Source organism: Drosophila santomea, chromosome 2R (genome assembly GCF_016746245.2).
Source record: "Drosophila santomea strain STO CAGO 1482 chromosome 2R, Prin_Dsan_1.1, whole genome shotgun sequence".
NCBI lineage: Eukaryota > Metazoa > Arthropoda > Insecta > Diptera > Drosophilidae > Drosophila > Drosophila santomea.
The window spans coordinates 5939279-5953668 of NC_053017.2; the positions used below are offsets into that span (position 1 = coordinate 5939279).

The 14390-nt window shown below is 41.4% G+C and overlaps 1 protein-coding gene across 1 annotated transcript; it reads left to right on the plus strand.

The window, feature by feature from the left end:
• The first annotated feature begins 649 nt into the window (after positions 1–649).
• LOC120446638 (transient receptor potential-gamma protein) lies at positions 650–12694 on the plus strand. Its single transcript, XM_039627705.2, has 16 exons — positions 650–716; positions 6398–6576; positions 6652–7020; positions 7078–7410; positions 7470–7652; positions 7708–7942; positions 8030–8325; positions 8388–8656; positions 8830–8946; positions 9015–9210; positions 9276–9470; positions 9530–9755; positions 9826–10179; positions 10608–10883; positions 10946–11064; positions 11123–12694. The coding sequence occupies exons 3-16, from the start codon at positions 6670–6672 to the stop codon at positions 11345–11347; spliced, it is 3375 nt and encodes a 1124-aa protein (XP_039483639.1). The 5' UTR covers positions 650–716; positions 6398–6576; positions 6652–6669; the 3' UTR covers positions 11348–12694.
• Positions 12695–14390: the final 1696 nt, after the last annotated feature.

A 14390-nucleotide genomic window follows, 5' to 3' on the forward strand; every position in this document is an offset into this window, starting at 1 on the left:
CCGGTTGCAGAGCACGGAACGGAAATATGCAGTGGAAAGCCCCTCCCAACATGTTGCGAATTTCAAATCGCGCAAGGTTATTCCAAGTGAAAGAAACCTCCAAAAAGATATCCGCAATCATTCTTAAATACTCGAATATTTCGAAAATGAACTAATCCGCCAGCCTCTATCACCCACTCATTAGTCAGTAAAAACGTGCAATTAAAGCCAAATAAAGCAATCACGAAAATTAAATCAAATTATTGAAAACAATTTTCGCTGCAAAATGTTTATAATTCATACGATATGTTTTTCATCTTTTTCGCGGCGTTTCTCACGCAAACGTAAACAATTAAAGAACAACGTATCAGGGAAATCGTATTTAGATGCTCTTGAAATTCTAATATATTCACAAAAACGCGATCACTTAAAATCTTTTACATAAATATAAAAACAAAACAAAAATTTTAAAACTACATTAAGTTTTAAAATAAAACGCACTTTTGCATAAACAAATTATTGCTAGAGTATTACAAAATTCAAATCTAATTTCGTGAAAGTTTCCAAGTACGTGGAATCAATATTTGCTTTTTTCGGATGATTTCAGCTATTGGCCTGGCCGGAATCAGTTTTCAGTTTCGTTTTGATTCTCGACCTCTGACCTCGTTGCTGCACTGGAGGTTCTACGACAGCAAACTCGTTCAATTGCCGCCCTCAAGAGGAAATCTCAACTCAAGGTGAGTAAAGGTGTGCCCCATACACAGAAAAATATTCACAGATACGTTACTACTTTAATGGGAATATTTATTTGCAAGAAAAATAAATTAATAGTTTAAATTGGCTCCATATTGTTAACCATATGAGCTTGGTTTTAAAATAATAGGAACAGTCAATCCTAATTTAAGGTCATGAGGAAGTTATTAAATAAGTACGTATCAAATAACCAATTAGTGTTACTTTTATAAAAAGATGTGCATATTTGTTTGCTGCCTGAGTATGTGATAAGAATTATTACTTTGTTTCTCTGCTCCGCCATTGTTTACCCAGTGGCCTTTGACCCTTTGTCCAGGTGGGGGGTACTCATACTCATACCCAATCCCATTCCCATTCTCGTCGGCATTTGCATCCCCATCATCGTCCTGTCGATGACTCTTCAGTGTCCACTTGTGCCAGTTTCTCGATTACCAGAAGCAGGGGCTTCTACTGAAGAAGGGAAGAAGGTCGCACTGCACCGAAAGAATTTCCATCTATTTCCATCTGGGTTTCCGAGCCATGGGAAGCGGGAGGTGTTGCACTCGACGCTTGTGCTTTATTAACTTAATTTAAATAGGGGGGCACATAAGAGGGGAGCTAAAAGAAAAGACTCAATGCTAAACGAAAGAGAACAATTCTGATTGATTAGTTTGAAAGGTGCTTATGCTTTTATTGTTATTATTGTTCGGTACGATTCCAATCACTTGGATTCTCCATTTGGCACGAGTGCATTTTCCATGACAAACAAAAATTTAAACCTAAAGTACACGAAGTCTTTATTTAAATGTGCAAAAATGTATTAAATCAAAGCAATATGATTCAAATAAACGAATGTTTACCGTAAACATGGCCAAAAATGGATGTTTCCATTTATTTATTCTGCAAACATCAATGAGGCCGTCAAAAAAGATTAGCAAATTTATTGATATTATTAATTCTGAGGAATCGCAGACGGCACATTAAATAGGAAGATATTTCCAATTGGTATACCTTTTTATGATATATCGTTCAGCATTTGCTGTAGATAATTCGAAGTAAAAAATTATTTGTAGAGGAGAACTTTTAATTAATACTTTAAAATCGAATTAATTCTTTCCGAAAGTCTGGCCATTCTGCAAGCCCTAAGAAAAGGTTCTTATATTTTGATGACATTCTTAGCCAGGCGCGTTTCGTGCATTACTGCAAAAAAATGGAACCGTAAGAACGAGTTAACCTACTTTCAGGTTGCAGGTGTGTGTTTCCACGGGCATTAGTGCTTGTGCGGGGTGCATACAGTTGCATGTAAACAAACAAACAGAGGCACAAACACCAATGCAAAGGCGAACACATGCAAGAAATTTGATTCAATTGCATGTTGCACCCCCAACAAAAACTGCCAAACAAACATGGATACTCACCCACACACACACACACACACGCACACACACAACCGTATACACCCGACTGCACACAAGTGCAACTACAACAATCCTCGCATAAATACTGTGGAGGTCAAAATAATAATAATAAGTTGAGCAATGGCAATTTTCAAGTATTTAGCATAATCCTTTATAAATATATGCAGTTTTTTTAACTCCAACAAAAGTAATATCATTATATAGTTCTATATAAAAACGATCTAGAAATTGAAGATAAATGACATTTTAAAGTGCACTTATTTTATATTTTATATTTTTTTAACTATTTATTTGATTTAAAAAATAAATTTCGGAAATTAACGTGAATTTTGTAAGTTTAAATTAGGCTGTTGCATATCCATAAATATATACTTTTTAAATTACTTCTTTTTTGGACACATTTGTTGAGGTGGCGAGAGGCGGAGGACAGTTAAACAGCTTTTAAGCGCAAACAAAACCCACAAACGGAAGGGTGTAGAAGTCGAAAAGGGGAAGAGGGGTGAAGGGGTAAAGGGGGAAAAGGGTGCCTTGGGGTCACCGCAGGCGAGTGCAGTGCCCTCAATTAGAAGGCGCTCAAGGACACCGCCAGCGACAACACGAATGGCAACGACAGCTGCTCGCTAAGTTCGCCTTTAATTGCTGACAACACGGCGTATACGTAATGCCGACCTGCATTTTCCTCAGTAAAATATTGTGCTGTGCCTTCCTAAACATTAAGTTTGGACTTCTATGGCTGCACCCCTGCCCTTTGAACTGTTTCTGAAGCAGTTCGTGCTTGGCCTTCTCCAAAAACGGATGAGAAATGCAAAAATTGAGGGTGAATGGGGTTCCAAGTAGTTGGCGTTGCCTTGGCTGGCATCCTTTGGTATCCACAGCAACGTCTTCAGACTCAAGTTACTGCCGCAAACAAAAACAGAACCAAAAGAAAGTTAGGACGTAGCGAAAGCGTATTGGCTTTTAGTAATGCCCCATGATAGGCCAACAAATAAGTGAGGATCATAATTAGCGTATAAGTATAACTTTTTTAGCTCAAACCGCATAAAGAAGTATTTATGCATGCTTTTTTTTATTGCTGAGTGCAGCTCAAATAGTATACAAACTTTAGACAACTTAAGAAATATTTATCAGCTAATTTAATCGCAATAGTAAGTTGCTCTGCTTTATGGAGAGCTCTTAGGCTCCTTCATGTATCCTCCACTGCTTTGGCTTCTGCTGATGATGTTGTTGCAATTATTGTTGCGGTTCGTCCTCGACGTTGTCTTTGCCTGCGGAATATCCAAGGACACGCACTGTGTGTGTGGAGCCACAAGTCGTTGGCGTTTGTTGCCCGCCACAAGGACACTTGAGGCATGCATGCCAGATTTGTGCCACCCACTCCCGCCTCTCGTCCTGCCGTCGGTGCTCCAGCAGCCGCCCAAGGATCGGTGGCCGGATGTTGGAGCAGCCTTCGCCGGAGGTGAAGCGACAAACCTGAACCTGAATTTCTCCTCGAACCGCAACCATCCCGCATGCTCACTTACACAGAACGAAATGGGGGCCTGTGGAGACTCGATTTATTCTGAGTTCCGGTTATGGCCATACTTTCGCATATCAACACAGCTTTGGCTTTCTTCAGATTGGTAAAAAATTAAAATTTAGGACATAATTCATCTGCTTAAGTATCTTCCCATTTCGTTCGGTGCATTTCTCTGTATCTATCTCACTCTCCGAGAGCTTGTGTGGGTGGGTGGCTTCATGTTTTGTGGCTGCTTGTTTGGTCAGCCATGAAGGTAACAACAAACGCTGCAGACCCGCCCACACACCACCCACTCCAGCCCCCGCTCACCTTAACCCCCTCGTTGTTGTTACTTGCAATCTTGACATTTAATTATCCGCCGTTGGCTGCAGCTCCCACTGAGCCTGCCGAGGATTCTGTGTGTCAAGGTTCTCGGTTTGTTTTCGGCGGCTGGCGGGACACGCATCTGGTGAGGTGATCTGTTGCCAAGGTTGAAATTCAAGAATGGAAATCGACAAAATGTTCAAGGCGGAATTCATCAATTTGCGATACTTTCGAGAGTGGATACATACAAAATGTAATAAAGAAAATGGGGTTTTAAAGTTGTTCGTAGTGATACAAATATTACACATAACACAAGTTTAGTTATAATTGCTATGCGTTTTTCGCACCTCTTTAATGTTAACTTTTTAGTTTTAATTAAAGCATTTGTACTAACTAACTAACAAATGGTTAACCGCTTGCTTTCTATATTACCCTTCCAGTTGTCGAAATGGAGCGATGCGAAAGCCGGCGAAGAAGGAGAAGGTGAGCTATTAGTCCTGAAGACATATAGTGCGCATATCAACATTAAGTATACGCAACGTAGTTGGCAAATCCTGAAGACATATAGTGCGCATATCAACATTAAGTATACGCAACGTAGTTGGCACTAAAACGCAGACAATGACTTCTTATTGCAGTCGTAATATGGGGGAATCTGTTAGATAAGTTAAATTTATCGCGTCATAAATAATCACCAGCAGATTTGTGGAAGCATAAACCTAAATTTCAACTAAACACCATTCTATATAAAAATGGGCACTAAGTTGCTCGTTATCTATTAGTTTGTATAAGGTTTGAGTAGCTTCACTCGGTGAAGTAAGCATTGTAACTTATTTAGCTCCTAATAGATGCACGTAAATAATAAATGGAGACCTAAACAGCTGCAGTTTCAGCCGGAATTTAAATTGCACATGCAGGTGTATGATGTCTGACTTTTCAGGTCAATCAATAGCATTCCGATAGGTCCCGCCTGTGATTAGTGTGTCAGCCGTGAAAACGATTTTTTCTGGGTGTGTGCGAGTGCTTGCCCGCATGTGTGAGTGTGTGTGTGTGTGTGTGCGGCACAGTCGACGCCAATTTTCTTGGATTGCAATATGGTTTACCTGTGCTTTCGACCTACGACAACATAAATGAAAGTTGCCCAGGTTAAGTCTGCGCAGACTCACACAAAGGCACTCAAAGGAATACGCTAATATAAAAGTCTGCATGTGTGCATGTCTGCATGTCCTAGTTGTGTAAGTGTGTCTGTGTTGTCGGTGCAATCAATGAAAGTTCAACGCTCGTGGAAGGAAAAATGCGACTTTGCCTTGTCTGAATCACCAGATATTCGAACAAAGTAACCACTTAATCGTAACTTACAAGTGTTAAATAAACTTTGTCCTAAACTTTAGTCCTAAAACATATTAGAATTAGGAGAATAATTTATATATTTAATGCAAGCTATGTTTATAACGTTCGAGGGATAAAGTAGTTTCACACTAAATACATGACATCAATATTAGTTTGTGTAGCATACTTTTCTAGCTAAAAAAGGTTATTTTTGTTAAGAATTGTATGCATTACTCATTAAAGGCATAAGGGAATATTATTTCTAATGTATTAAAAATTTAAAAACACTAAATGGACCTGCTGCTAGGTGAAGTTTGAGGGCGATATAGAAAACATTCGCATTGGCACTTGCATAGCTTTATTTTCATTCATTTTGCTGAGTAACGCGTATCAAATAGTCGATAAGCCCGACTATCACATTTATTATTATAATTTGTGGGTAGTTTGACCCTATTCGAGATGTATGAACAATTGTTTACAATTTTTAGGGCGCATTTCAGCTTAGAGTTTGTTTGGCTGCCGATGCGCCCAATGTCGTTTGAAATGAAATGCCAAAAAGTGACAACACTTCTACCACACACACACACACATGTATTTAATACTATAAAAGGAAAAGGAAAAACAAAAATGGCAGGCAATAGCTGACCCAGATTTCTGATGCCACCCCGCAAGCCACCATATATCGCGTATACGCCACGTGTTTGTGTTTGCTTTACGGGTTTGCTCTTCTTTTTCGCTTTTTGTGCTTGCATTTTCCGATTGAATGTGATTATTTTATTTCCCAGCCATGATAACGATAACGATTATATCCCAAGGCCATATTAAATCAGAGCAAATATTTTTTAATGGCAATTTGATGATTTGCAGGAGCTTTTGCCTTGAACAACACCTAAGTGTTTGTGTGCGTGTAGGTCCTATTCAAGGTTAAACTGGGTTGAACATAACCGGATTATCTTTAGTAGACATCTGTATAAACATCTAACAAGAAGCCTTGTGGTTTCCAATGAATCTTTAATTTTAACTCATATTGGTGTAATATTTTTATATAGAGTGCCTATAGTAGTTTTACGTATGTATATATTTTAAACACATTTGTAATACTGTTTAAAATATAATTTAGACGACGGAAAAAAGCTTCACTTTGTGAGTCCCGCGCGCCGGAAATCGGTGCTGGCCCCAATCCTCAATAAGATCAAGAATGGCGCGGATGCGGCGGACAGTGCCGAGAAGAAACTGGGCAGCGAGAGCAGCGGCAGTGGCCACATAGCGGTTCAGATTGAGCCCGCCAGAAGGGTCAAGGTGGGTTTAGCACAGGATAGCCCGATGATTAGTCCAAGTATTAACTGAACTAACTGACTGACGCTAATCCTCTAGCGGCACAGCATCCACGGCATGATGGAGGAGGAGAACACGATCCGGCCGCATCAGGAGATTCGGCAGCTGACGCTGGAGGAGAAGAAGTTCCTGCTGGCCGTGGAGAGGGGCGATATGGCCGGCACTCGCAGGATGCTGCAGAAGGCCCAGGACACGGAGTACATCAATGTGAACTGCGTGGACCCACTGGGACGAACAGCCCTGCTGATGGCCATCGACAATGAGAATCTGGAAATGGTGGAGCTGCTGATCAACTACAATGTGGACACCAAGGATGCCCTGCTGCATTCCATCTCCGAGGAGTTCGTTGAGGCTGTGGAGGTGCTGCTGGACCACGAAAACGTCACCTTTCACAGCGAGGGCAATCACGTAAGTCTGTTTTGCGCTTTTAATTCATGACTCCAGCCAATATATTTTCACCCCAAGAGTTGGGAGTCCGCCTCAGAGGACACATCGACCTTCACGCCGGACATTACGCCCCTGATCCTGGCGGCTCACCGCGACAACTATGAGATCATCAAGATCCTCTTGGATCGGGGTGCCGTGCTGCCCATGCCCCATGACGTGCGATGTGGCTGTGATGAGTGCGTTCAGTCGCGGCAGGAGGACTCCCTCAGGCACTCGAGATCGCGCATCAACGCGTATCGGGCCCTGGCCAGTCCCAGTTTGATAGCACTCTCCTCCAAGGACCCCATCCTCACGGCCTTCGAGCTGTCCTGGGAGCTGCGCCGGCTCAGCTTTCTCGAGCACGAATTTAAGGTGGGTCATGGCACCATGGCTCCTGAATAACACATATTACATTCTCCATTGCCCCGCAGAACGAGTACCAGGAGCTGCGCAAGCAGTGCCAGGACTTCGCCACCGCCCTGCTGGACCACACTCGCACCTCCCACGAGCTGGAGATTCTGCTTAACCACGATCCCACCGGTCCGGTTTACGAGCACGGCGAACGGATGCATTTAAACCGCCTGAAGCTGGCCATTAAGCTGCGCCAGAAAAAGGTGGGTGCACCGTATACTGGTCCAAAAACTACATAAATAGGGTTAACCCATTTAGTTCGTCGCTCACTCGAATGTTCAACAATTGCTGGCAAGCATTTGGTACGAAGGATTGCCCGGATTCCGGAGGAAGAACATGGCACTGCAGGCTGTGGACATCATCAGGATCGGCATCATGTTCCCCATCTTCTCGCTGGCCTACATCCTGGCACCCTACTCCAGCATTGGCCAAACAATGCGGAAACCTTTCATCAAGTTCATATGCCACAGCGCCTCGTACTTCACCTTCCTGTGTAAGCACACCTTAAACAAATTTAGTTAATACAATCATTTCACGGGGTTGAATGTAACTAACTTTTGATTTCACTCGATTTTCCCAGTTCTTTTGATGTTGGCTTCTCAGCGGATTGAGACCTTCATTGGAGGCTGGTTCTTTGCTGATTCCTCAGGAATGCTCAACACGATGGAGGAGCTGCCCACGAAGCGAGGTGCCAAGCCCACCTTCATTGAGTGGCTAATCCTGGCCTGGGTGAGCGGACTCATTTGGAGCGAGGTGAAGCAACTGTGGGACGTTGGTCTGCAGGAGTACCTAAACGACATGTGGAATGTGATTGACTTTGTGACGAACTCCTTATACGTGGCCACAGTGGCTTTGCGGGTTGTGTCCTTTTTCCAGGTAAACTTCGAGCGTTAAATGCATTGAATTCCATTCTAATTAGTTAAAACGTATGTCGCTAGGTCCAAAAGGAGATGATTTACAACTCGCATGCCACGGATCTGCCGAGGGAGCGGTGGGACGCCTGGGACCCGATGCTGATATCGGAGGGTCTATTCAGTGCAGCGAACATTTTCAGTAGCCTCAAGCTGGTTTATATATTCTCGGTGAATCCGCATCTGGGGCCACTGCAGGTGTCGCTGTCCCGGATGGTGATGGACATCATGAAGTTCTTCTTTTTATATGTCCTGGTCCTCTTCGCATTTGGCAGTGGTCTCAACCAGTTACTGTGGTGAGCATATACAAAAACACTTTCTTAAGAAAGCTATCACTAGGCAAGACGAGGCAAATGATCCTGATCAAGAATATACATTTTAATTTGTAAATAATAACCATTCCTATTTCATCTCAATAATTTGAGATTAAGTTTCGTATAATCCTTAGATTCAATTTTAACATTTTTAGGTACTACGCCGATCTCGAGAAGAAACGCTGTCCTGAAGTTTCGCCCATGAGTGCTCTTCTGAACATGAATGGAACCAATGATCCGAATGCTTGCATTGTGTGGCGCCGATTCTCCAAGTAACTAATAAAACTAACAACCTACAAGTACTAGAGTTCTAATGAAATACTTTCCTTTTCTACTTTAGCTTATTCGAAACCACACAAACCCTCTTCTGGGCTGTCTTCGGCCTGATAGATTTGGACAGCTTTGAGTTGGATGGGATCAAGATCTTTACCAGGTTCTGGGGCATGCTGATGTTTGGAACTTACTCGGTTATAAATATTGTGGTGCTGCTTAACCTTCTCATTGCCATGATGAATCATTCGTATCAACTTATTTCGGTGGGATATTTTACTAATTAATCCATCAAAAATGATCATCTGATGTACGCTTTTGATTTTTAAAGGAACGCGCTGATGTGGAGTGGAAGTTTGCTCGCTCGAAACTCTGGATAAGCTACTTTGAGGAGGGCGGAACCTGTCCACCGCCTTTCAACATTATACCCACTCCAAAGTCCATTTGGTACGCCATTAAGTGGATGCGTCGCGTCTTCTGCAGCGGATCCTCTGCCGCTCGACGGGAACACCTAAAGACAATACGAGTAAGTGAACATATTAGTCATATATCTTTCTTCTCTCATATATCTTGAGTCTCCTGCAGCGAAAGGCGCAGCAGGCTAGCGATCGGGACTTTAAGTACCAGCAGATAATGCGCAATTTGGTTAGAAGGTATGTAACTGTGGAGCAGCGGAAGGCTGAGTCCCAGGGAGTCACCGAGGACGACGTGAACGAGATCAAGCAGGATATATCCGCCTTCCGGTGCGAGCTGGTGGAAATACTCAAGAACAGCGGAATGGATACGAATGTGACGGCGGGTCATGGAGGTGGTAAGCTCACAGAATCTCTGGAAGATTGCTAACAACCCTCTATTTAAATGGGTTTTCTTTCGGCCCACAGGAGGTGGTGGCAAGAAAAACCGCCAGAAGGAGCGTCGCCTAATGAAGGGATTCAATATCGCACCGCCTGGCTCTACGGGATCGCTGGCTCCTGTTGCCGAGTTCTCCACCTCGCTCGACAACTATGATAACCAACACGAGATCCTCAGCTCCACACTATCCACCCTCTTTACGCCGAACTTTATGCACAAGCGCCAGCAAAGTCAGGCCGGTGGATCGGAGTCCCCGACCACGCCCACTGCCCCCCAGGGAACTCAGGGGGCGGCAACGACCGCCACTAGCCAGGTCACCAAGTACAACAAGTCCGCTCTGAAGCCGTACAACAAGCGCATCGCTGGACACAAAAAGCGATGGGGTATGTGAATATATCGAAATTAAGGAAACATAGTCATATCTTACTATGTTTAAATGCTTGCAATAATACTAATAGTTGTTAGTTGATACTACAATTGTTCCCGTTTCTCCTTGAAAAGTTTGTAATAACAAATGTTAAGCGTTTCCCAAAATTGTCTCTATCCGGATAACTAGCCGATTAGGTCTAGCCACGTCATTCTGTCCGTATAAAGTTTTTTTTGTGGCCAACTTTTAACGATATGAAAAAAGTATGCCCCAAACAAATTCTAATTACAATTAATATAACCACACCCAGTTTGCTCACGTGAGCAATAACTTCTTTCTTAGTCGCACCACCGCCAGCTGAGTAAGAGGTATCTGATAGTCGAGGAACTCGACTATATTGTTCCTCCTTATTTTTGTATTGCCTGAACAATTATTTATTTGCAGGCACCTTAATTGAAGCAGCCAAAGTTGGCAACGTGAGCAAAATGCTGGGGCGTTCAAAGTCTGAAGACTCGGTGTGCAACTCCTCGCACACATCAACACCAGTTCATGGGCAGATGCGGGTAACCTACGCCCAGAACTCGCCCCAGCAGGGATATGGTTACCATGGAGAGACCAGTTCCACGGCCACATCCACACCGACTCCCACGATTTCCGTGGTTAGCAATTCGCCAGCAGCCCACTCGGGAGTGGGATCGCATTTCTTTCACACAACAAGTGGTAGGAGAAGATTGGAAGTGTATGCAGATCATTATGGTTATTTATTTGTAATTTTAATTCAGGTCTCACTGCCATTGCCGCCCTGAAGCGTAAGCGCAAAAAGTTCTCATCGAGCAAGAACATTTGTCCGGTTACCGAATCCGTGGCAGCGGCCAACGCTGCTGAGATACTAAATGATAAGGTGAGCTGCTCAGTTTGAAAATGAGCTACTAAGTTGCTAAGCTAATTCCCCCGTTCAGACCCTCAAGCGGGTGTCCAGCTATCCTGCAGCCGAGGCCGGCGTGCAGCACAATCCGGCCCAGTTGGTCAAGCCGCGGCGACATGAGCAAACGCAGAGTCAACACGATTCGGTGGAGACCAACTCGACCTTCACGCTGTCCATTGATCCATCCAATACGTCAGTGAACTCCAGGGAACCGCTGATCAGCACCAGTTGTGTTTCGACCACCGGAGCTATTGGTTGAGGCAATTTTTTGGATGTGATGGACGCCAGAGATACCAAAGATGAAGCAGCAAACTACTTAAATGGCGCACCTGAAGCAGACACTTACATACATAAATACTATGCAGATACACATTGTTGACATTTTTGATATGAAAACATCACGAGTGTGCGTGTGCAGCAAAACTTACTGAAGAAGCTATACTTAGACTAACTCAGCCTAGATCTTAAATTACCTCACCATGTTAAGTTATAGACACCATTCAGATGAATAGCACACACCACCCAATAACTGTTAGCCAACACTGGCCACCCAGAAACAACTACTTAGCACTACTGAAAGTATATGTCTTATACCTCAATCTATAATGTAGATTCTATGTCCATCAAACTTATTTACAAAACATCGCCTATACATCTTACTACCAAATCCTCTATACCGAAAAAAGGAGATATAAATTCGGTCAAACTTGCAGCTACGAACCAAAACGATATAGATGTTCGAAGTTTACATTTACAAGAAAACACTTTAAATTGTATTGTCAAAGCTTCCTGGCATCCAGATTTCCTCCTCAACCTGAACCATGAAGCACACATATCATGCAAGCGCTTTATAGAGATACCTTTTACACCGAAAACAAAGAATAGATCCAATAAAATCCTTTATTAAATACATATACGAGTACGAAATACTAAACTATCCCATATCGATGTTGAACGTTGCCTTAGCATGAAACATATTTTTTATACACATAAGTTTTGGATGAACATTGAATAACTAAAACGTACTATACCCGCAATGACGAAAGCGCTGTGTATTTGTTGATTTGAGAGAAAGGATTTTGAAACCAAGGATTTGTTGTTGTTCCAGCAAGCAAGCAAGTAAGCAGAAAAGCAAAGCAAAGCTAAGCAAAAGCAAACGCAAAGCAAAACAAGTAAATAAACCAAAGATACCACAATTTTATACACCGATTTTAACCAACACGACAAACAATAATCGAATCGCATACTACATAAGTGTTTGCATTTTATGGGTATACATATATAAATCCGGACTACGGTGTGTATATCCATGGCCTGCACTCATAACGATTTTAGCATGTATTATATACATACATATATATAGAATACAAATATGAATAATCGAAATTTTTAGATGATTTTTGCGTTAAAGTAGACAAATACCCACACAACTACACGAATAATATACGGAATATCAACGAAAACAATAACAAGGAATATCAAATAGCATTTTATATAAATACTTTCCTTTGGAGCAACAAAAATATGTTGCACAATCGCCAGATACTCGTATGTATGTATTTGCTGCTGACAAAAAAGGACCGAGCTAGCATACCAAATACAATGTTAGAATAAAATAAAAATTGTTATTTGCACGAAAACATAAAATAATAATAAAATCATAAGGAAACGTATGTTCCAGTAGTTTCTTTGGGGTGAAGTTGTCATTATACCCGTTACTCGTAGAGTAAAAGGGTATACTAGATTCGTTGAAAAGTATGTAACAGGCAGAAGGAAGCGTTTCCGACCATATAAAGTATATATATTCTTGATCAGGATCAGTAGCCGAGTCGATTTGGCCATGTCCGTCTGTCCGTCCGTATGAACGTCGAGATCTCAGGAACTACAAAAGCTAGAAAGTTGAGATTAAGCATACAGACTCCAGGGACATAGACGCAGCGCAAGTTTGTCGATTCATGTTGCCACGCCCACTCTAACGCCCACAAACCGCCCAAAACTGCCACGTCCACACTTTTGAAAAATGTTTCAATTTTTTCATTTTTATATTGGTCTTGTAAATTTCTATCGATTTGCCAAAAATCTTTTTGCCACGCCCACTCTAACGCCCACAAACCTGCACTTCGAATAGCTGAGTAACGGGTATCAGATAGTCGGGGAACTCGACTATAGCGTTCTCTCTTGTTTTTTTTTTTAATAACTTACTATATTAAATAAAAAATCCAACTTGCTCCACCTGAAATAAGAATTCACAAATAAAAACTACAGGTTTATTTTTATTATTTGTATATCGCATTTATTTTAAATGTTTTATATATATATATATATATTTTGCAAATAAATTTTATAAGTTGTAAACATAGAAACATACATAATTTCCATTTATTTATCATTTGATTCTGATTTAAGTTTATTTATTTATTTATATATATAATGTTTTTAATTTGCATCAAGCAAATGTTTATGCTTTACATGAACAAACATTTGTTTCGTTTTCTTTTCTTTTGTGTATTTTTATTTTTTTGTTCTTTTTCTCGTTTTTTTTTAGATAAGAATCCGTTTTGTATAATTCACATTAAATGCTATGGAAAGAAACAATTACATTTAGTTTAATTTATTTAATTAGAAAAATAATAATAATTGGAATATAAATCACTTTGCCTAGTTGGGGCTGCTATAGCCACATGGGACAGCCTACGAAAAGTGTCGGGTTGAATTTATTTAGTTGGTTGGTTTGTTGGTTGGTTTGTTGGTTGTGAAATGCAACAGTTGGATTGCCAGCGAATATAGCAGCCCCAACTGGGGTTGCCTTGGTATTCTCAATGTTCGCTCTTCGTATAATAGGTATATAATAAATTGTGTAATAACTCGTATAAAAAGGTTGTGAGAATGAAAGAAGCGTCTGCTGTTTTACATATATCTATGTTTTGTATACATATATAAATATATATATCTGCGTAGATTGGAGCGATTGGGGAAACAATACAATATACAGCACTGAATACTTGTAGCTAGTAGTCTAATAAATTCATACTTTTCGTTTAATTATTCGTTCTGCATTTGCCCTCTGGCATCATTAATGCCCGCCCCTTCCACCATTCGGTTATTTTTTAGCTACTTAGGAGTGTTTTTAGATGGTGCAATTTGTTGACCAGCTATCTACAATCGTTTTCTTGGAATACATTTTACAAAAAGTCTTGTAAAAAAAATCATGCGCATGTGGGCGGGTCCACGCCCACATGCTAGCTCTACACGTATTTTACACGAATTTTACAATCCTGCCTGGAGGGCAAATGCAACTTTTT